The sequence below is a fragment of the Zalophus californianus genome, chromosome 8 (assembly GCF_009762305.2).
Source record: "Zalophus californianus isolate mZalCal1 chromosome 8, mZalCal1.pri.v2, whole genome shotgun sequence".
Classification (NCBI taxonomy): Eukaryota; Metazoa; Chordata; class Mammalia; order Carnivora; family Otariidae; genus Zalophus; species Zalophus californianus.
The window spans coordinates 40,966,433-40,984,879 of record NC_045602.1 but is presented as its reverse complement, the minus strand read 5'-3'; the positions used below and the strand labels follow the sequence as shown (position 1 = coordinate 40,984,879).

The following is an 18,447-nucleotide window of genomic DNA, read 5'->3' as shown; positions in this document are numbered from 1 at the left end:
CCATTCAACATGTAGAACATATTTCCACGGAGGTACTGCACTAGCCTAATGTAAGATTAGATCTATGTATATGGCATACATTCAACTCCTGTGCAGAAGGCTTGTTGGGGCATGTCCCATTACAACGCGATTTGACATATGAATTTGATCCAGAATATAAATACTACACAGACACAGAGAGAGCTATCTTCAGCCAGAGTAATGGAGTATCAAAAAGGAGCTGTTTGCTTGGAAGAGGCAAACTTGGACTTGCTTCTGGAACGGGAAATAACGCTGAATTGGTATGAGGTTTCATAGAGATGTATTGACATCATTAGCTAAATAATGCCACTGCCACTCTAAGCAAAAGCAGGTGAATAAACATCTTATATTTTAGGAAAATACTGAATAACATAATTTGATTTTCTTAAAATTTTCTAGCAAAGACTATGGCCCTGACCAAAGCACGTCTGATACGTGCTGGAAAGCTGACGGCTTCATTAGGAGATGAGCAAGTTCGATGGGAAGAAAGCATCGAAAAATTCAATGAGGAGATATCAAATATCATTGGGAATGTGTTTATAGCAGCAGCTTGTGTTGCCTATTATGGGGCCTTCACAGCCCAGTATAGGCAATCGGTGAGTAAACTTGCTTTCTGTGAGGAGTGGTGAGAAGCAGCTGAAACTGGCAGAGGCAGGGTAGGGGGGATCATTTTCCTGAGTTTAGAGGAAGGCTCTCCACTGTGAAGGTTCTCCATGATGGAAACTTATTTATACACTCCACAGCCCTCCAGCTCCCCCATCAGCCAGCAATGGTCTACCCCTAGGATTTCCTTAACACATTCCTTCCTTTCCTTTCCTGCCTTAGAAAGTTAGTCATCACTTCCTTATACAGCTCAAGAACCTGGGGGAAGAAAAAGGGCAGGGAGTCCCCGCCAACTTAAGATCAGAAGTGGCATCTAAAGTCAGCCAGGATGGGGGCACCTGGGTGGCTCAGTCCGTTAAGTGGCCAATTCCCAATTTCGGCTCAGGTCATGATCTCAGGGTCATGAGATTGAGTCCCACATCAGGCTCTACATTCAGCCAGAGTCTGCTTGAGATTCTCTCCCTCTGCACCCCCCGCCCATGTCCATGCTCTCTCTCTCTCTCTCTCAAATAAATAAATAAATCTTTCAAGTCAGCCAGGATGAAGTTTTCTGAATTGGAGAGACTGCTACAAAGGGCTAGGCAATGGGAAGGAGCAGTAAATGAAATTATTTGGAGAGATTTTTCAGGCCATTTTTATGAAATGCCTTCCTGAAAAGGCTTCATCCTTGCCCTTGAGTTATAAAACCTAGTTAGTATAGGACTCGTAGACTCAACAGAAGCTCAGGGGTCATCTGGTGCCATGTGAGCAGTGCCAGTGGTGCTTTTGGACTGTCCCATTCACTGAAGGAGGTAACCTGCCAACATCCTCTGCCCCATCAACTCATTGCTAGTAGCACCCACAGTCATTGTGATAACCCCAGACTTCTCCACATGCTTCCAGACTCTCCCAATGGGGACAATACACCCCTGGTTGAAGACTACTGTGATAACATTTGTCATTTATACATGAGAAAACAGGTTCAGACATGGGGAGTGATATGCCCAAAGTCACCACTAGTTTATGGTATGGTTCTAGGCCCCAGATCTGATTGTCAATCCACTTCTTGTGTCCTATGCTTTGATGCCAGGGTGCATGTGGAGACCACTAGAACTTACTTGTTACCATGACATTTTGTATGTATCCTCATTTACCAAGTGTTCCTGACTCTATACAAATAAGCTTTCCTCCTCCCACAGCTTATAGAGTATTGGATCCAGGACTGTCTGTCTCTGGAGATCCCAATCAATCCTTCCTTCAGTCTCATTAACATTCTTGGAGATCCCTATGAAATACGGCAGTGGAACGCTGATGGGCTGCCCCGTGACATAATATCAACAGAAAATGGCATCTTGGTTACTCAAGGGAGACGGTGGCCTCTGATGATTGATCCCCAGGATCAGGTGCGTAACAAGTGCTTCAGACAGAGAGCAGCCTCCTAGCCCTGCTTGCTGTTATGCTGTCCGTTCCAAATTCCAAAAGTGAACTCAAAGACACTTGTAAGATGTTGGGGATTTAGACCTAGACGGGAGTTTAGCAGTCTTCTAGTCCAAAGGGCACCTGGGTGGCTCAGTCAGTTAAATGTCTGACTCTTGGTTTAGGCTCAGGTCATGATCTTGGGGACTTGATCTCAAGCCCCGAGTTGGGCTCTGTACTCAGCAGGGAGTATGCTTGAGCTTCTCTCTCTCCCTCACTCACATTTTCTCTCTCTCAAATAAATAAATAAACCTTTAAAAAAATGTATTCTAGTCCAAGTTCCTCATTTTGTGGAGGCAGGAGGTGAAAGGGAAGAAGAGTCCAACTGCTCTGCATACTTGATTTTGATTGGTTTTATTTATGGGGTTGACCATTAGTTTTCTATTTTCTGTGGGAGTAGAAATTCATTCCTATAAAGTTCTTTTTTTTTTAAGATTTTATTTATTTATTTCACAGAGAGAGAGAGACAGCAAGAGAAGGAATACAAGCAGGGGGAGTGGGAGAGGGAGAAGAAGGCTTCATGCCGAGCAGGGAGCCTGATGCCGGGCTCAATCCCAGGACCCCGGGATCGTGACCTGAGCCGAAGGCAGACACTTAACGACTGAGCCACCCAGTCACTCTTCCTATATAGTTCTTGTTCCTAAAAGGTCTGAAGAGTCAGAATGAAGTCAGGGTAGGATGGGTTTTAGGGCAAGCCTGCCTGGAATTTAGAGAATCCTATTATCTGACTCCTAAGTCCATGGATTATACTGTTCTAAGTGGGGTTTGGAAAAGGGAGCTGTTGTCAGAGCCAGGAAGACAAGCTTGAATACATTAAGGATGGGCTTTTTCCCTAGATGTGTCTCTTCTTCATTTGTTTCAAATTTGAATAAAAGGAAGAATTCCAAACACGAGTTTAAAAGGTGTTTTTTATTTGCAGGAGGGTAATATTTTATCGTTTTCATCTTTCAAACCTGTTTCTAAATCGAACAAAATTTCTAAACTTTACTCTAAAAACTTTCATTTGCTAGTCATTTATAAAACTCTAAGTCCAATGTCCTGCTCTGTGCTTTCTCAAACAGGCAAACCGTTGGATAAGGAATAAAGAAAGCAAGAGTGGTTTAAAGATCATTAAGCTTACGGATAGTAATTTCTTACGTACACTCGAAAATTCAATCCGACTTGGTTTACCCGTCTTGCTGGAAGAGGTTTGCTTTTCACTTTTCTTTTCTCTGGTTCATCCCCAACTTTCAGACCATGTATGGAATCCTATACGGGCCATGCCTGCATCATGCTAGAGACACCAATCAGCTCCATTTTGCAAGTTGTTCAAACCCATTGCAAGTTGTTCAAACCGATCACTTTGCTCCTTAAACAGTGCACTATCACGTGGGGAGCAATCCGTTGACTGAATGATTTTTCTGATTCCAGACATGGTTTTGGTGTTAGTGGGATGGGCTGTTTTCTGACACTGCTGATTCTTAGCCCCGTTGTGGCTCTTGATGGTTAGCTGCCATGAAAGTGCAGAGCAGCAGAGCCCTGGGGCCAGGAGGAACTGTCTACACATGCTGATGACGGGAAGCCAGCAAAACATTCTGGTGGGCATAAATATTATTCTCTACCCTTCTAGCCTTGACCAACCAACATAGGAAAGGTTCTGTAGTGGGTCCCAGGCCCTCACTCAAACCCTGATGTTACAGGGGTGGGAAAAGTCTCCCCAAACCTTTGGTGCAGTTATGTTAGCCCCAAACTGGATTCTTTTTTTTTTAACTTTTTTTTTCATTTTTTTATTGTTATGTTAATCACCATATATTACATCATTAGTTTTTGATGTAGTGTTCCATGATTCATTGTTTGTTCATAACACCCAGTGCTCCATGCAGAATGTGCCCTCTTTAATACCTATCACCAAGCTAACCCATCCCCCTACCCTCCTCCCCTCTAGAACCCTCAGTTTGTTTTTCAGAGTCCATCATCTCTCATGGTTCGTCTCCCCCTCTGACTTACTCCCCTTCATTCTTCCTCTCCTGTTATCTTCTTTTTCTTTTTTCTTAAAATATGTTGCGTTATTTGTTTCAGAAGTACAGATCTGTGATTCAACACTCTTGCACAATTCACAGCGCTCACCGTAGCACATACCCTCCCCAATGTCTATCACCCAGCCACCCCATCCCTCCCACCCCCAACCACTCCAGTAACACTCAGTTTATTTCCTGAGATTAAGAATTCCTCATATCAGTGAGGTCATATGAGACATGTCTTTCTCTGATTGACTTATTTCACTAAGCATAACACCCTCCAGTTCCATCCACGTCATTGCAAATGGCAAGATCTCATTCCTTTTGATGGCTGCATAATATTCCATTGTGTATATATACCACATCTTCTTTATCCATTCATCTGTGGATGGACATCTTGGCTCTTTCCACAGCCCAAACTGGATTCTTAAACCCCGGTTTACTTTGTAACACGGGAGGTCCTGGGAGAATTTCTTCTCTCAAGGCAGGGCACAAAAGACTTTCTATGACGTTCTGCCCCTGGATGGCAGGGCCTTGTAACTGTAGCTGAGTGCTTTTGGGAGCAGGGGCTGGGCCCTGGTCAGCACCCCAGCCAGAACAGGCTACTCTGACCAGACCTGTCCTGCTTTCTGTGACTTGGAGTCATTAACATGCACCTAGCTGCTTTTTACATTTGTAAAGCAGTATTTTCCAACTTCCTCTCCACCTATTCGTGGGTGTGAAATGGAGTTAGTCGGTCTCAACCAGCATTTTTTAATGAAATAGAATAGATTTTTAAGAACACAAAATTGTATCATAGGTGGGAATGGAAATTTTATCTCATAAACTTTTGTTTACATTCTTGGGTATCATGTCACAGTATGAAATAGATTTGTTAACTATGGATTACAATCAAATTTTGACAGCTCCTGGGCCATGGACCCCCATCACACCCATGCTGACATAAGGATGTTTGTCATGGGGTCCGACAGCAGTGTTGGCAGGCCCAAGTTCTTGCCAACAGTCAAATTTGCTTTGAGGGAAAGAAAATAACTATCATACAAAATAGAGGTCCACAAACCTTTTCTGTTAAGAGCCAGATATTTTAGTTTTTTTAGGCCACATACAGTCCCTGTACAAATATTATTCAAACAAATATTCTTCTTCATTTTGGTTTGGGTTTAGGGTTTTGTTTTTATAACCCTTTAACAGGGTGAAAAATCATTTTTAGCTTAAGAGCCATACAAAAACAGGTCACAGAGGGCAGGATTTTGGCCTTCAGGCTGTAGACTGTCATCACTTGCCTTAGAACAACCATGAGAGTGAACAGATCATTTGTCTGGGTCCTGCCGAAGGGCCACCTGCAGAGACCGGCCTTTCTCAGATTCTTCCTTATGGGGATGAATGGTATGTACAATTAGTCTAACCATCTATATTGCCTTCACATGATCATATTTTCTTAGACCACCGATAAGATAACCACTGGAAAATATACACCGTTAGAGGTAGTGAGTGCATAGTAAGAGAAATATCTATCAGATCACTGGAAAATTGCTCATTCAAAGTAAATTTGGAGGCCTAAGGAATTCAGAGAAATTGATACCATCCATTTTTTTTAATTTTTTATTGTTATGTTAATCACCATATATTACATCATTTGTTTTGGTGTAGTGTTCCATGATTCATTGTTTGTTCATAACACCCAGTGCTCCATGCAGAATGTGCCCTCTTTAATACCCATCCATTTAATGGCTTTTTTTTTTTTTGTATTCTATTTTAACTTTCAAGCTTAAAGAAACCTTGGATCCAGCTCTAGAACCCATTCTCTTGAAGCAGACTTTCATGAGTGGTGGACGGCTGCTCATTCACCTTGGAGATTCAGACATTGATTATGACAAAAACTTTAGGTTCTATATGACAACCAAATTGCCAAATCCCCATTACCTGCCTGAGGTATGAGCTGCTGGTCTGGAATCCCAGCCCGAGTGGACTATTACATGTGACGGTCTCTGACATTTGGTGGGCCCTCTCCCAGCTCCCCCTTTTCCCTCTGCTCTGCCATCCCCCTTCCTTCCACTGTCCTCCACTCTTGCTTCTCTTCTGCGTCCTGATTCTGATTCTAGTTGCCCTTCTGCTCGCCATTCAGTTGGACTTGAGTCCCTCCCCACCCCGTCCCTAGGTGCTGCCCTGTCCACGGCCCTGTGCACCTCCTCAGCGCTCTCTCTCCATCTCCCTCCCGGCCCACAGCTGCTTGCACAGCACAGAGCAGCACTCCCTTCTAATCACTCTTCTCCCTCCTTCAGTTCAAGGCTATTTGTGCTCCTCTTGCTGTGGCTCATAAATGAACCAGGGCTTCACAGAGAGTCTGTGGGGAGAGGGGGACATGCCAATATTAACATTTGCAAATGCCCGTGGCATAAAGGCCCAAATAAAGAAGTTGCCAGCTTGAAAACTCTGGTGACTGTCACCATTAGAGAGTGATGACTCAAACATCCGGTGTGTCTGTGCTTAGAGTTCTGGAGGAAGGGGCATCCCTCATGCCCTTAGACTTTAAGGGGATCTATGTGAACCTCACTTCCACACACGTCCCTGAGCTACAATAGGATCCGGAAGAACTACTCCTGTGCTGCAGAGCCCAAGGCAGTTGCAACAGAAATGAAGGCAGCTGGGTCTCCTTTCTCCTTTCCTGCACGGGGCTCCAAGAGGTTGCTCATCCCCTGCAGTCTCACGGTGCTGCCACAGCTCCAGGCATGGCCGCAAGCTCCACAGGGTCTTCCCAGTGTGGCAGGTCTCCCTTTCTCCAACAGGGCCCACACAATTAGGGAAGGAACTTCACATATCAGAATTACTCCTTCACCTCTCCCCCCATCCCCAAAACAATAAAACCCTTGCATATGCCATTCCAAATAGTGTCATTTTCCTTTTAGTTACCGATTTTCTCCTAGCTGACTGTCTTCACTAAATTGTGCTCAGGTTAGATGAAACGGACACACTTCTTGAATAAGATGAGGGAAATGCCACTAAAAGCCCAGGTCAGCCTTGAGGGGTATAATTTTCACAGTCCCTGCCAGAGCTCATGTCGCAAGATCCATGGTGAAGTTTAGAAAAGTGACCGATGTGCCAATGACTTACAACCTTCTCACTTATTTAACTTTGGGGAGGGAGCATCGCACACCTTACCCAACACTAGCTCTGTGACCGTGGGTCAGTTATTCCATGTCCTGGATCCTCAGGTCAATTAACCAAAAAGTGGAGATAAAGCCTACTTCAAGGATTCGTTGTGAAGATTAAATAAGAATAACATGTAAAATATGGGATGTTCAAACACTCTTTTTTTGCTGTTAACTGATTCTAGTAATGTCAGAATATTATAGCAATCACTTTTCATAAAAATGTTCTGATGACACAGTACGTATAAAGCTCTATTATCGGTCATCACTTCTTTTCAACAAGGACAAACTATGTACAAGTCACTGTAACTGAGTGATTTTCTTACCTCATTTGGTCTTCACAAATACCCTGTGAGTTATAACTATTATTATCCCAATTTTTAAATCTCAGGAATTGAAGCTCAGCAGGGGTGAGTAGCTTGTCCAACATGCACTAAAGGGTGTACCTGGAATCAGAACCTGATCTTTTTAACCCTCTGCTGGCTCACCTTTCCTTAAAGCACCATGTAGGATTCTATAACTGTGGCCTGTGAGGAACAAGACTGTCATTCATACTGCAGGGAAAAATCATATTAGGATTCTGTAAGACATAGTATGTTTGGTGGGTGTGTGGGTGTGTGGGTATGTTCACAATTAGACCCGAGAGACATCCAGCTGGGTAATAATGGGCCCCGTTCTAGTAAAGAAAGCACTTCTTATTTGACTCATCTGAACTTAAGCATTTTCATGTAAATCTATGCTTCTCTTTCAGGTGTGCATTAAAGTTACCATCATCAATTTCACCGTAACCAAATCAGGTCTAGAGGATCAATTGTTAAGGTAAAAAGAAAAAAAAAAGTGGGGGGAGAGGAAGGGAAGCAAGCAAAGTTTCCTCATATTTTGTTTAGAAATTGTGACAAAGAAAACATTTTAATGTGCGAAAGCACCACTCATGAGTCCTCAGTCATAAAGATGATAATAAACGACAAGGTTCTTCATCTGTTGTCACTGTTGCAGCTGCCAATCTTGTTCACGGTCTTCTCAAGGGGATCAGGGATATACCCTTAATTCTCAACCATGGTTCGGGCTAGGCCTTCAGCCCAGCCCGGCCTCTTCCCCTTCACTGGGGTTTCCAATCTTGGGTAAGTGAATGAAGTCAGTCGTCATATGGTTCCTTGAGATGCTTTGCTCCATACCTGTGAGAAAAACTCCCAAAGAGAGCTTTCCTGTTTTACTTGTCTACAGGTGTTTTCATGGTGTACTTAATTGTACCTACATCTGTCCACCTCAAAAACTTAAACACCCTCCTTCAGGATACTCTCTGATTAAATCTCTACTTCCCAAAAATGAGATTATGAATTGTTGATAGTAATTATCAGAATTAGCCAAGAGGCTTAGGAGACAAAAAAATTTTAAGGATTTATTGAAATAATAAATGCATATGGTTAAAAACTCGTTATATACGGTGCGTGAGTATATGTGTATGTGTATATACTACATTAACTCTAAAGGAAAAGATTGTTCAGACCCACATTCAAAATAAGTCGTCAGATTCATTGAGTCAAGTCAAAATTGGGTTAAGATTATCCTGATTTATTCCATTATCACTGAGTTTAAGTCTCGTTTTCCTTGTTTATTTTCGGAATCTATTCTGCCAGCCACTAACTTGCTTAGTTTCTGCTAGGCTAACTTCTTTCCAGACAAAGGGTATTTCAGCACATTTTACAGACATGTTCTAAGGACATGGCTGAACCGTTTTCATACCAGTGCACTCCCGTGAGGAGTTCCGCTTAGTTGTGTCACAAGCTGTCAGCATGTTAGACTGCAGGGACACAGACAAGTGCCTTGGAAGCAAGAATGTTGAGCCTCCGGTGTAGGATACAGAATCTCTGGGTTCTAGTTTATACTCCTCTCTTCTGAAAAAAAATTTAAACAAATGAACTTGAGATGATGATTTCTTATGGTGTTCATATAATAACTTTCAAAGTTTCTAAACTCGGTATGTACATAAAAATGAACAATGAGGCTGTTCATTCTAGCAGGTAAAGCACGTGCCCTGGAGTCAGCGAAGCCAGGTGCAAGCCCAGCTCTGCCTCTCAGAGCCACGTGAGCTCAGGAAGTGACCCACTAGGGTCTATTCCCTCATCTGCAAGCTGGGGTGGTAACCACAGTGCCTACCTCACAGGAGCATTCAAAGAATTACAAGAGAATCCGCATAAAACTCTGAGCAGGGTGCCTGGCACAGAGTGATGCTTAATAAAGATTAGTTCCTGCAAACATAGGGCTGGGGTTAGGAAAGCACAAATGAAAGGAGATCTAAGTTCACATGTTTTGACAGAGGTGGAGCTGGATGTAAAGCCCCTTTATTAGACCCAGGCAAGACTCACTTCATGGAGGTGGTGGGATTTCAGAATCTCCCATAAAAAGAATATTCCAGGCACCATTTTCAGCCTGGTACAAGCAAGCATTAGATACAGAAATTGAATGATTAGGGGAATCAAGCACTGAGCAGGTTTTCCGAAGAGAAGATGAGCAGAAGCTATGGGGACTGTGGTAGGGTGTCAGTTTTGAAATACAACATAAAGAATCAGAAGTAACATGTAATTCAGTGAATAGCCACCTTGTAAACCCAGCAAAGAGGGGCCTTATGCACTAGGACTTGGCTAGTAGCATTAGTACTCAGCTAAGTAGCAAAGAAAAATAGAAGCAACTTCAGGGCACTGATAAAGCCATAATTTAAGTATTCAAATTTTGGTTCCAGTGATGTGGTACGACTCGAAAAACCCGAGTTGGAAGAACAAAGAATCAAGCTCATTGTTAGGATCAACACTGACAAAAACCAGCTGAAAACTATCGAGGAGAAAATCCTGAGAATGCTCTTTACATCGGAAGGAAATATTCTGGACAATGAAGAACTTATTGACACACTCCAGGATTCAAAGGCAAGTAAAATATTTTTAGTATGTATAGAAAGTGTATTGCTTCAAAAAGTTACAGCTGCCGCTTTTGAGGGTCCTGCAAAGTCTTTTATAGCAAGAATGGCAGCCACACCAGGGCTGCCAGCATTGCACAAGAATGAGCCTAACTAGCAGGGCCTCTCACCCCACAATGGAAGAGGAGGTAAATTGTAGACAACTGCTCCTCTTGTCTTGTCTGCATTTTTTTTTCAAGTGTGTAATGTAAAGAATTGAGACAGGATACAAGTTGAAAGGAAAAGCAATTATATTCACATTAGTATCACCTCCATCGGGAAGCCTCCCTGGGTATGCCCAGCTGGAATTAATCTCTTCCTCCTTGGAACAACTGTAGCAACTTACCTGACCCTCTTTTACAGCCCTTGACATGTTTACCTTATGTCACCATTATCAAATCCCATGTCTTAAATCTCATGTTAGCCTGTTCAATTTGGTGTTGAATCTGTGACTAGTTCAGCTTGATACTCCTTCTCCAAGGACTAACCATGGTGCCCTGTATATAACTGGTGCTCAACAAGAATGTCACAAGAGTAAGATGAAGTTTCATTAAACATATAATCTTGTACTAAATTGTTTCTCATTCAGACCATAATTTTAAAAGTATACTGGAAATAAAACCTATAAAATGATTTTCATCCATTCATGAGAAACAAAGTAATTTACTAAAAAAAAAAAACCCTTTGACATGGAGTACAGAAGTTTATGACCTTTGTCTTTCATTGACAGAAATGATACTGCTTTCTATCCTACCGTCTCTTTAGATCTCATTCTGGGTCTCCCATTTCTTTTCTCTCTTTGCTTGTTTGTCAGTCTCTTTATCCTCTTTCCATTCATTCTTCCTTGGGTTTTTAGTTTCTGGAAGTCAATGGTTAACCAATTTATTTATTTATTTATTTATTTATTTATTTATTTATCAAAGCTTTACATGAGGGGCACCTGGGTGGCCCAGTCAGTTAAGGGTCCGACTCTTGATTTCATCTCAGGTCATGATCTCAGGGTCATGGGATCGAGACCCTCATTGGGCTCCGCACTTAGTGCAGAGTCTGCATGAGATTCCCTCTCTCCCTCTCCCTCTGCCCCTCCCACTCATGCTCCCTAAATAAATAAATAAACAAACAAAGCTTTACATGCAAATTGCTTAAGGAATGAAATATTTGTGCAGGTTTTGCGATAGCATTCCCTGCTTTCTCTATGCACACCACCACCACCACTACCACCCATGACTTCCTCCGTAAAAACAACTATGTTCTTCTTGTTTGTTTTATTTGGGGTTTTGCATCTTTTCTCTAAATAATAGACTCATGTTGCTACTTCTTGAGTTTTTCTTTTATCCATTCACTGTTGTCTATACTTTTACCACACACATATGTACACACACACACACACACACACACACACACACACACACCCTCTTCCCATGCCCTAGCTTCCCACTGTACTTATATTCTGATTATAGTTACATATCCAATGTTTACATTGCCTGGAAATATGAAGATCTGGCTGCAAGTATTTTATGGGCTGAGGACAGGAAAAGAGCTAAGGTATCCTAGTATCCATTGTGTATACATTTCCCTAATCTCTTTGTTTTCATTATGGTACCTGACCCTCAACTATCCCTGGCTTCCTTCCATCAAAAATTCCTTTCTTTTAATTTCCCCAAGGAAGAAACCTCTATTTTTCAGTCAGAGTGGGGAAGGGACAGCCCCCTGCCTGGTGGGGAGATGACTTGGGAGTCTATCAACCGATTCTTATTTTAGGCCCTTCCCACTTCCAGTGGTCGGATGCCACAAATTCTTAAGCCTTTGATGGGGATTCTGTTTTACAAATTGGGTGACTTTTTGGCTTTTCCCTTTGCCAGCTTAGGAATCTATTTTCCTGTGTCTGCTAAGTCATTACCACTCTACTCTCTGCTTTCCAGTTCTCAAAATTTTATTGATATTTCCTCTTCCATTCTTCCTATCTTTGTGGGTTTGCACTGTTTTTAAAAATCCCTTTACTATAATTGTATCATGGTTTCAGTAGGGAGTAAGGTAGCTACATGTGTTCTGACTGCCTTCTTTCTCTGTGAGCTGGTTTCTGTGTCTGCAGGGAGTTGCCTTGAAGATATCCTTTCTATCAGGTAGGGATAGGACTGATTGTTCCTGGGCTGCATTTCCTACCACTTCCTGCCTATCGTTTATACTCCCTTAAATTCCCAGAGCCCTTATTTTATTTTAAGTTGGTTTGTTTTTTTTTTTAAATAATCTCTACACCCAACATGGGGCTCAAACCCACAACCCTGAAAAAAGAGTCACATGCTCCTCCAACTAAGCCAGTCAGGTGCCCCCCCAGAGCCCTCATTTTATAATATATGTCATATTCCCTAATCACTGCTGAGGCCTCAAGTCTCTTGGGCATAATATCTATAAGTAGTTACTAAGCTCAACTGAGGTGTATATATATTATGGCAAAAAGAAGAAAGTAGTCCACGTTGCTTTCTCTTTAGCCCTGGATCTTCATTATTAGGGCCTTGGGCTCCCCCAAGGATTGTTTATAGGTGGGTCTCCTTGATCCAACTGCTCCTATATCAACTTCCTTTTTCCTACTCATATGTAAATGCTTTAGTTGAGTCCAATATTGAGACTGAGGTTTTCCACTCAACTCTACCCTTTCTTGTCCCCTCAGGTTCCTAAGTGTCAATACAGAGAGAGTTTGAGCCTTTGATTCCTGGAAAAAGCTCTGAGTCCCTCCCTTCCCTCTCTTGGATGACAGGGGTCAACAGTCTAGAACTTAGCCACTAGCCACATGTGGCTCTTGAGCACCTGAAATGTGGCTAGCCTGAATTAAGATGTGTTGTTAGTGTAAAATACACACTAGATTTCAAAGACTTAATCCAAAAAAAAAGTTAAAAATCTCAGTTAATTTTAAATGGATTAAATGCTAATATAATCAACATATATTGAGCTATTGGGCTAAGTAAAATTATTGTTAAAATTAATTTCACTTGTTTCCTTTACTTTTAATAAGCTTAGAAAAGATAGAATTATATATGTGGCTCACACTATGTTTCTATTGGGCAGTGGGGTCTAGACAGAAAACTTGTTCAGACTCCCTTTTATCTCTCCTTTCAATAGAGCCAATACTAAACAGCAGTTCCCACAGTGATTTTTCATGGCCCCTGACCTAGACCCTTTGACTTTCTAGGGAAAAATTCCCAACTGAGGAATATCCACAGCTGAAAGAAATGGGGATTGGGAGAGGAGGACAGACAGGCAGCAATAGAGACAGACTGAGGGAGCCAGAGAAGGGAACCTTAGAAAACCCATTGACCAAAGGGCTCCCCAGAGCCACTAATCCAAAACAGAAAACCAAAAGTACAGCAAAGACCTTGCAACCATCTCCAACAACTTAGCTTTTATAACCCTTCATAGACAACAGCTACTATCCCCAGGTTGCCTTATGTCTACACCTGGGAACACTAGGGAAAGAAAGAGAATCTTAGTCTTCCTTATGATTCCAGAGTAGGATGTGATACCACTTCCTTCCAGCCTCTCTCCACCCTCCTCTTTGGGGCAGTTTCATGGGTGCCCCTTCTCCCTTTATACCCTCTCCCGTTATGCGAACCCCACATCATTTGACAACTGCTCATGGGGAAGTCAGGGAGCAACTGGGAGTGCTGTATTAGTGCTTCCTTTCCAGAAGTCATTCAGAGTCGAGTCTCAGAGAAGTCCTGCTCCAGCTTGTCAGGGCTTCTTGTGTTGCCTGTTCCCGGCTGCCTATTCCACGTTCTGGAAGGAAAGAGGTCAGCTCAGTCAGAAGAAGGTCACAGAGACCTGAGATTCAGTCGTTCTATCTGGGAACCCCCTTATTATCATAATCACTAATTCACTGTATCCTTATTTCTTTCCTAGACCTAACCAGATATACTCCAAAAATCCTACCATTTTTTTTTTAAAGCGATCCTTAAGAACTTGTTTTCATATCTTTATTCAGATCACTTCTGGTGCCATTAAAATCAGGCTAAAGGAAGCCGAGTCCACTGAAATGATGATCAACGTCGCTCGTGAGAAGTACCGTCCGGTAGCCACTCAAGGCTCTGTCATGTACTTTGTTATTGCAAGCCTCTCAGAAATAGATCCTATGTACCAGTATTCGTTAAAATACTTTAAACAGGTAAGTGTATTGTTTTGTCAGTGAACTTTATTTCTTTGGCTTCCCTTTAAACCCAATTGAGTTACTTTAGCCTCAGACAGTTCGTGAGTCTAGTTATCAAGTAAGACCCTCTAGGAGCTTGGGTTCAGACTTACCTGTTCAAAACTCCACCTGCCATGTCTTCTCAACACTCAAGTGCCCAGTGTGCACAGAAAACTGCAGAGAAAGAAAAGAAAGACTTTCTCTTGGCCTCCTTGGCTAACTAGCTTGTTGGTTTTCTTTCTGGCCTGCATTTTTTTTTTCTTTTCGGACTCACAGCCCCATGCTGTTTCTTTATACTGTCTCTACAATTATCCAACTTCCTTTCCCCTGTTAGATTTTTACTGTGCTGTATCTCAAGTCTCTGACAGCACTGACCTTAAGCGAATTGGTTTCTCTATCTTTTTCCCCAGAACTTTCTATACAACAGGCTATCCCAACCCCTCACCGCACCCTCCCAACATTTTTTAGACAAATCATACATGCCCTGCTCTCCTGTCCTTGGTTGCTTCCCATTCTCACCATATTACTGTGCAACTTTTGTTTTTTGTATGGTCTCTCTTCTTCATCTCATATTCACTGTTGAATCAGATTTCTCATGAGTAGGATACTTTCACCCCTCATCCTCTTTGTGGCAGCAGTCCATCTCTCCCGAGAGCAGATGCAATGTCACAAAACTTGAGCAAGCATTGTCAATTTACCCGAAGATTTCCAGGGGAGACAGAGAGTTTGCATCACCCATTATACAGCAGAACTTACCCAGCATCCCCAGTAGCACCCTCTGTTCACCACCAAAGTTTCTCTCAGCTACCAGTGTGTATTAAGATTTGCCATGTTTTATTTTGGCACCAAGCGTCACACCTTCACTGGATTTTGAACTTGTCTGCTTCCTGTCAGGTTGTTAAAGAAAGCTCAATCCTCTTTTCTTCTAAGTGTGTTAAATAACACCTCTGTTTCCCTTTGTCAACCAAACTTTGGGGAGAATTAACAAGGGCTTTCCCTTAAATTTTGGCAAAATCCTAGCCCATTCTTCCCACATCCTAACAATCTTGGGGGAGGGCCAACAAGAGCACAGGACCTTTACCTTGCCCTTCTGTCTCTCACCCCAAAGTGATTATCAAATCCGAATTAAGGATATGAAAAAACGGGTGGTGGCAGCTCACCTCCATTTTCCTGTGTTCCGCTTCACATCAAGATGATGCCTTTTGTATATTGTCAAGGGTTTGGCAGTGGTTCATTTCTGAAAAATGGGGAGAGGAAGGGGAATGCAGAAAATAACTATCACTTATCAATTTCAGGTGAATTCTGGACTTTTTCATAGTACAGTAGTCCTCTCCTATGCTGCTATTTAGCCACTGAATACAGGGACCTGAAGGGCGGGAGTGAGGAGCAGGGATTTTTTTTTTTCCTCCACAGAAATTGAATTAAATCAGAGACATTGATAGAGCTCTCTTTCGCACAGTTGTTCAATACAACAATCGAGACTTCTCTAAGGACAGATGATCTACAGCAGCGCTTGGAAATACTGCTGGAACAAACTCTTCTAACTGCTTATGTCAATGTTTCAAGAGGACTTTTTGAACAACATAAACTCATCTACAGCTTTATGCTCTGTGTTGAGATCATGCGTCAGCAAGAAAACTTAACTGATGCTGAATGGAATTTCTTTCTCCGAGGTTCTGCAGGATTAGAAAAGGTACCTATCTCAAGTTTGGATTGTAAATTTATTCTAGTTCGGGACCACAAGCACCTACTAGTGCTCTGCAGTGGCTGAAGGTGATACATTTGGCCATGTGGCCCGGGGTGGGTGGGGCAGGTACTGGGGGTCTAGGGGCTAGGCTGCCACTTAGCTCTGTCGCCAGTAGCTGGGCAATGTCAGTAAATTTAACCTCTTTAGACAGCACTGTCCTCACTATACAAAAGGGATGTCGGGATTAACCAATGGGCGAGGAGATGTGAACATGTTTTGAAAAGTTGACCATCTTACAAATATGAAGAGTTAAAATGCAATAAATGTTGTAATTCACAGATTTGGCAATAGTGTTTGGGAAATCATGACTCCCTCTTGCCTGGACACATCTTTCATTATAAAACACAGGAACTAATATGACCGAACTGTCGCCTTCTGGAATACCGAATACGAGCTCTCCTGCAGTTTCCTTCTTTGTGTTCATCCTTTTGTCAGACTTTCTCCAGCCCCTTAAACTAGCCTATCTCACCCACATACCATGAATTGGGTGGCCCACAGAAGTGAGCCACAGCCCGCCCCCAACCCTTGCCTGCAGTTCCAGCTTAGCCCCACTCTAAATGCTTGGCTCTGTCCTGCCTATCTTGAGCCCCACCTTTGGTCTCTGCAGACATAACCTCTGCACCTGTTTGCCACTATTTGAGCCTCCGTGTATCACTGGGAGGTTGGACTTTATGCCTTTTTTGTTTGACTCTCAGTGCCCTATGTTCCCAGGACAAGCCCGACAAGACCTCCCCACCAGCCGTCCTTTCTTCCCACTCCCCACCCATCTTACATATTCTATTAATCCTTGCTTAATGCTCTCTTAACTTCATAATCACAATTCATACTTCAGAGGGCTTGCTCTATGTTTTATAGATATCAGCTCATTTATTCCTCTATTATTCTTATGTGAGTTCCTAATTTTATCTCTAGCCTGCAGATAGACAATTGTCACAGAGAGATTAAATAACTTGTCATGTTCACATTCTTACGGGGGTTTGGGCCCAGTGCTGGAACCCTCACAGTCAGTCTGCCGAGCTTGCCCTCCTACCCGCTTCACTCTATTGCTGACTGTTAGTGGGTCGCTCAGCCAGGCCCTTCCCAGTGCTTTATCGTCCTTTTCACAACACTGTTAACAGCCTTGTTTACAGTTTTCTCAAGCGGATGCTTAAAAGAGGTTAAAGAACTTTCCAGAATCAGATAACTAATGCATGACAGAGTCTGATTCAAACCTGTATAAGCTTCCAAAGACCGTATCCATTCCAGTACCACCTGCTACTTCTCATGAGCAACATATTTTGAAAAGAAATGTAAAATATGTTTTAAATACCATCAAACACAAAACTTAAAATTAGTCAGAAATCATCTTAAGACACTTCTCAAAAATTTTTATTAAATTCTCTTTTCTTCCACCACAAGGAAATTGGAATGATTTTTGGCTAATTTTTTTTTTTTATAAATGTGTTTGGAGGATATCTTTTATCAAGTTACTTTATTTAGTTACTAGTATTTTCCATTTTTATCATAAGTGCTACATAGCATTAGAATCAACAGAAGAGAAAAACAAACTGCATGATCATCTTAGTAGACACAGAAAAAGCATTTGACAAAACCCAACACCTTTTCATCATAAAAACACTCAACAAACTATAAATGGAAGAGAGCTCCCTCAGCTAGATAAAGGGCACGTACACAAACCCACACTAACAACATACTTAGTGGTGAAAGCCTGGGTGCATTCTCCCTAGGATCAGAAACAAGACAAGGATGTCTGCTCTAACCACTTCTTTTCAGCATTGTACTAGAGATCCTTGCTAGCTCAATTAGGCATCCAGATTAGACAGGAAGAAGTAAAAGTATCTCTATTTGCAGGGGACATGGTTTTGTATATAGAAAATACTAAGGAACCTACTAAAAAATAACTAAAGTATTAGAATTAATAAATGAGTTCAGCAAGTTTGCAGGATATAAGATTAATATACAAAATTAATTTGTATTTCTCATAGATGCTTGCAAGGGACAATTTGAAAATGCAATTAGGAAAAAATCCAGTTACAATGGCAGTAGAAAGAATAAAATACTTAGAAAGAAATTCAACAAAGGAAGCTCAGACTTATACTCTGAAAGCTACAAAACATGTTGAAAGACATTTGAGGACCTAAATAAGTGGGAAAAAAATCCCATAATCATGGATTAGAGACTTAGTACTGTTAGGATGGCAATATTGCCCAAAGTGATCCACAGATTCGGTGAAATCCCCATCAGAATCCCAGCTGACTTCTTTGTAGAAATCTATGAGTTTATTTTTTTAAGGGATAGAATATTCTTTTAAGACTTTTTATTTATTTATTTGACAGAGAGAGAGATAG

At 42.0% G+C, this 18,447-nt stretch overlaps 1 protein-coding gene across 1 annotated transcript in view; it reads left to right on the top strand.

The window, feature by feature from the left end:
* Positions 1–18,447, top strand: part of DNAH6 (dynein axonemal heavy chain 6) — a 228,589-nt gene that overhangs the window by 155,210 nt on the left and 54,932 nt on the right. Inside the window, exons 54-61 of the mRNA XM_027623437.2 lie at positions 421–617; positions 1,803–2,006; positions 3,141–3,266; positions 5,844–6,008; positions 7,977–8,044; positions 9,966–10,146; positions 14,152–14,331; positions 15,812–16,045. Coding sequence (XP_027479238.2) covers positions 421–617; positions 1,803–2,006; positions 3,141–3,266; positions 5,844–6,008; positions 7,977–8,044; positions 9,966–10,146; positions 14,152–14,331; positions 15,812–16,045 — 1,355 coding nt within the window. The remainder of the gene's footprint in view (positions 1–420; positions 618–1,802; positions 2,007–3,140; positions 3,267–5,843; positions 6,009–7,976; positions 8,045–9,965; positions 10,147–14,151; positions 14,332–15,811; positions 16,046–18,447) is intronic.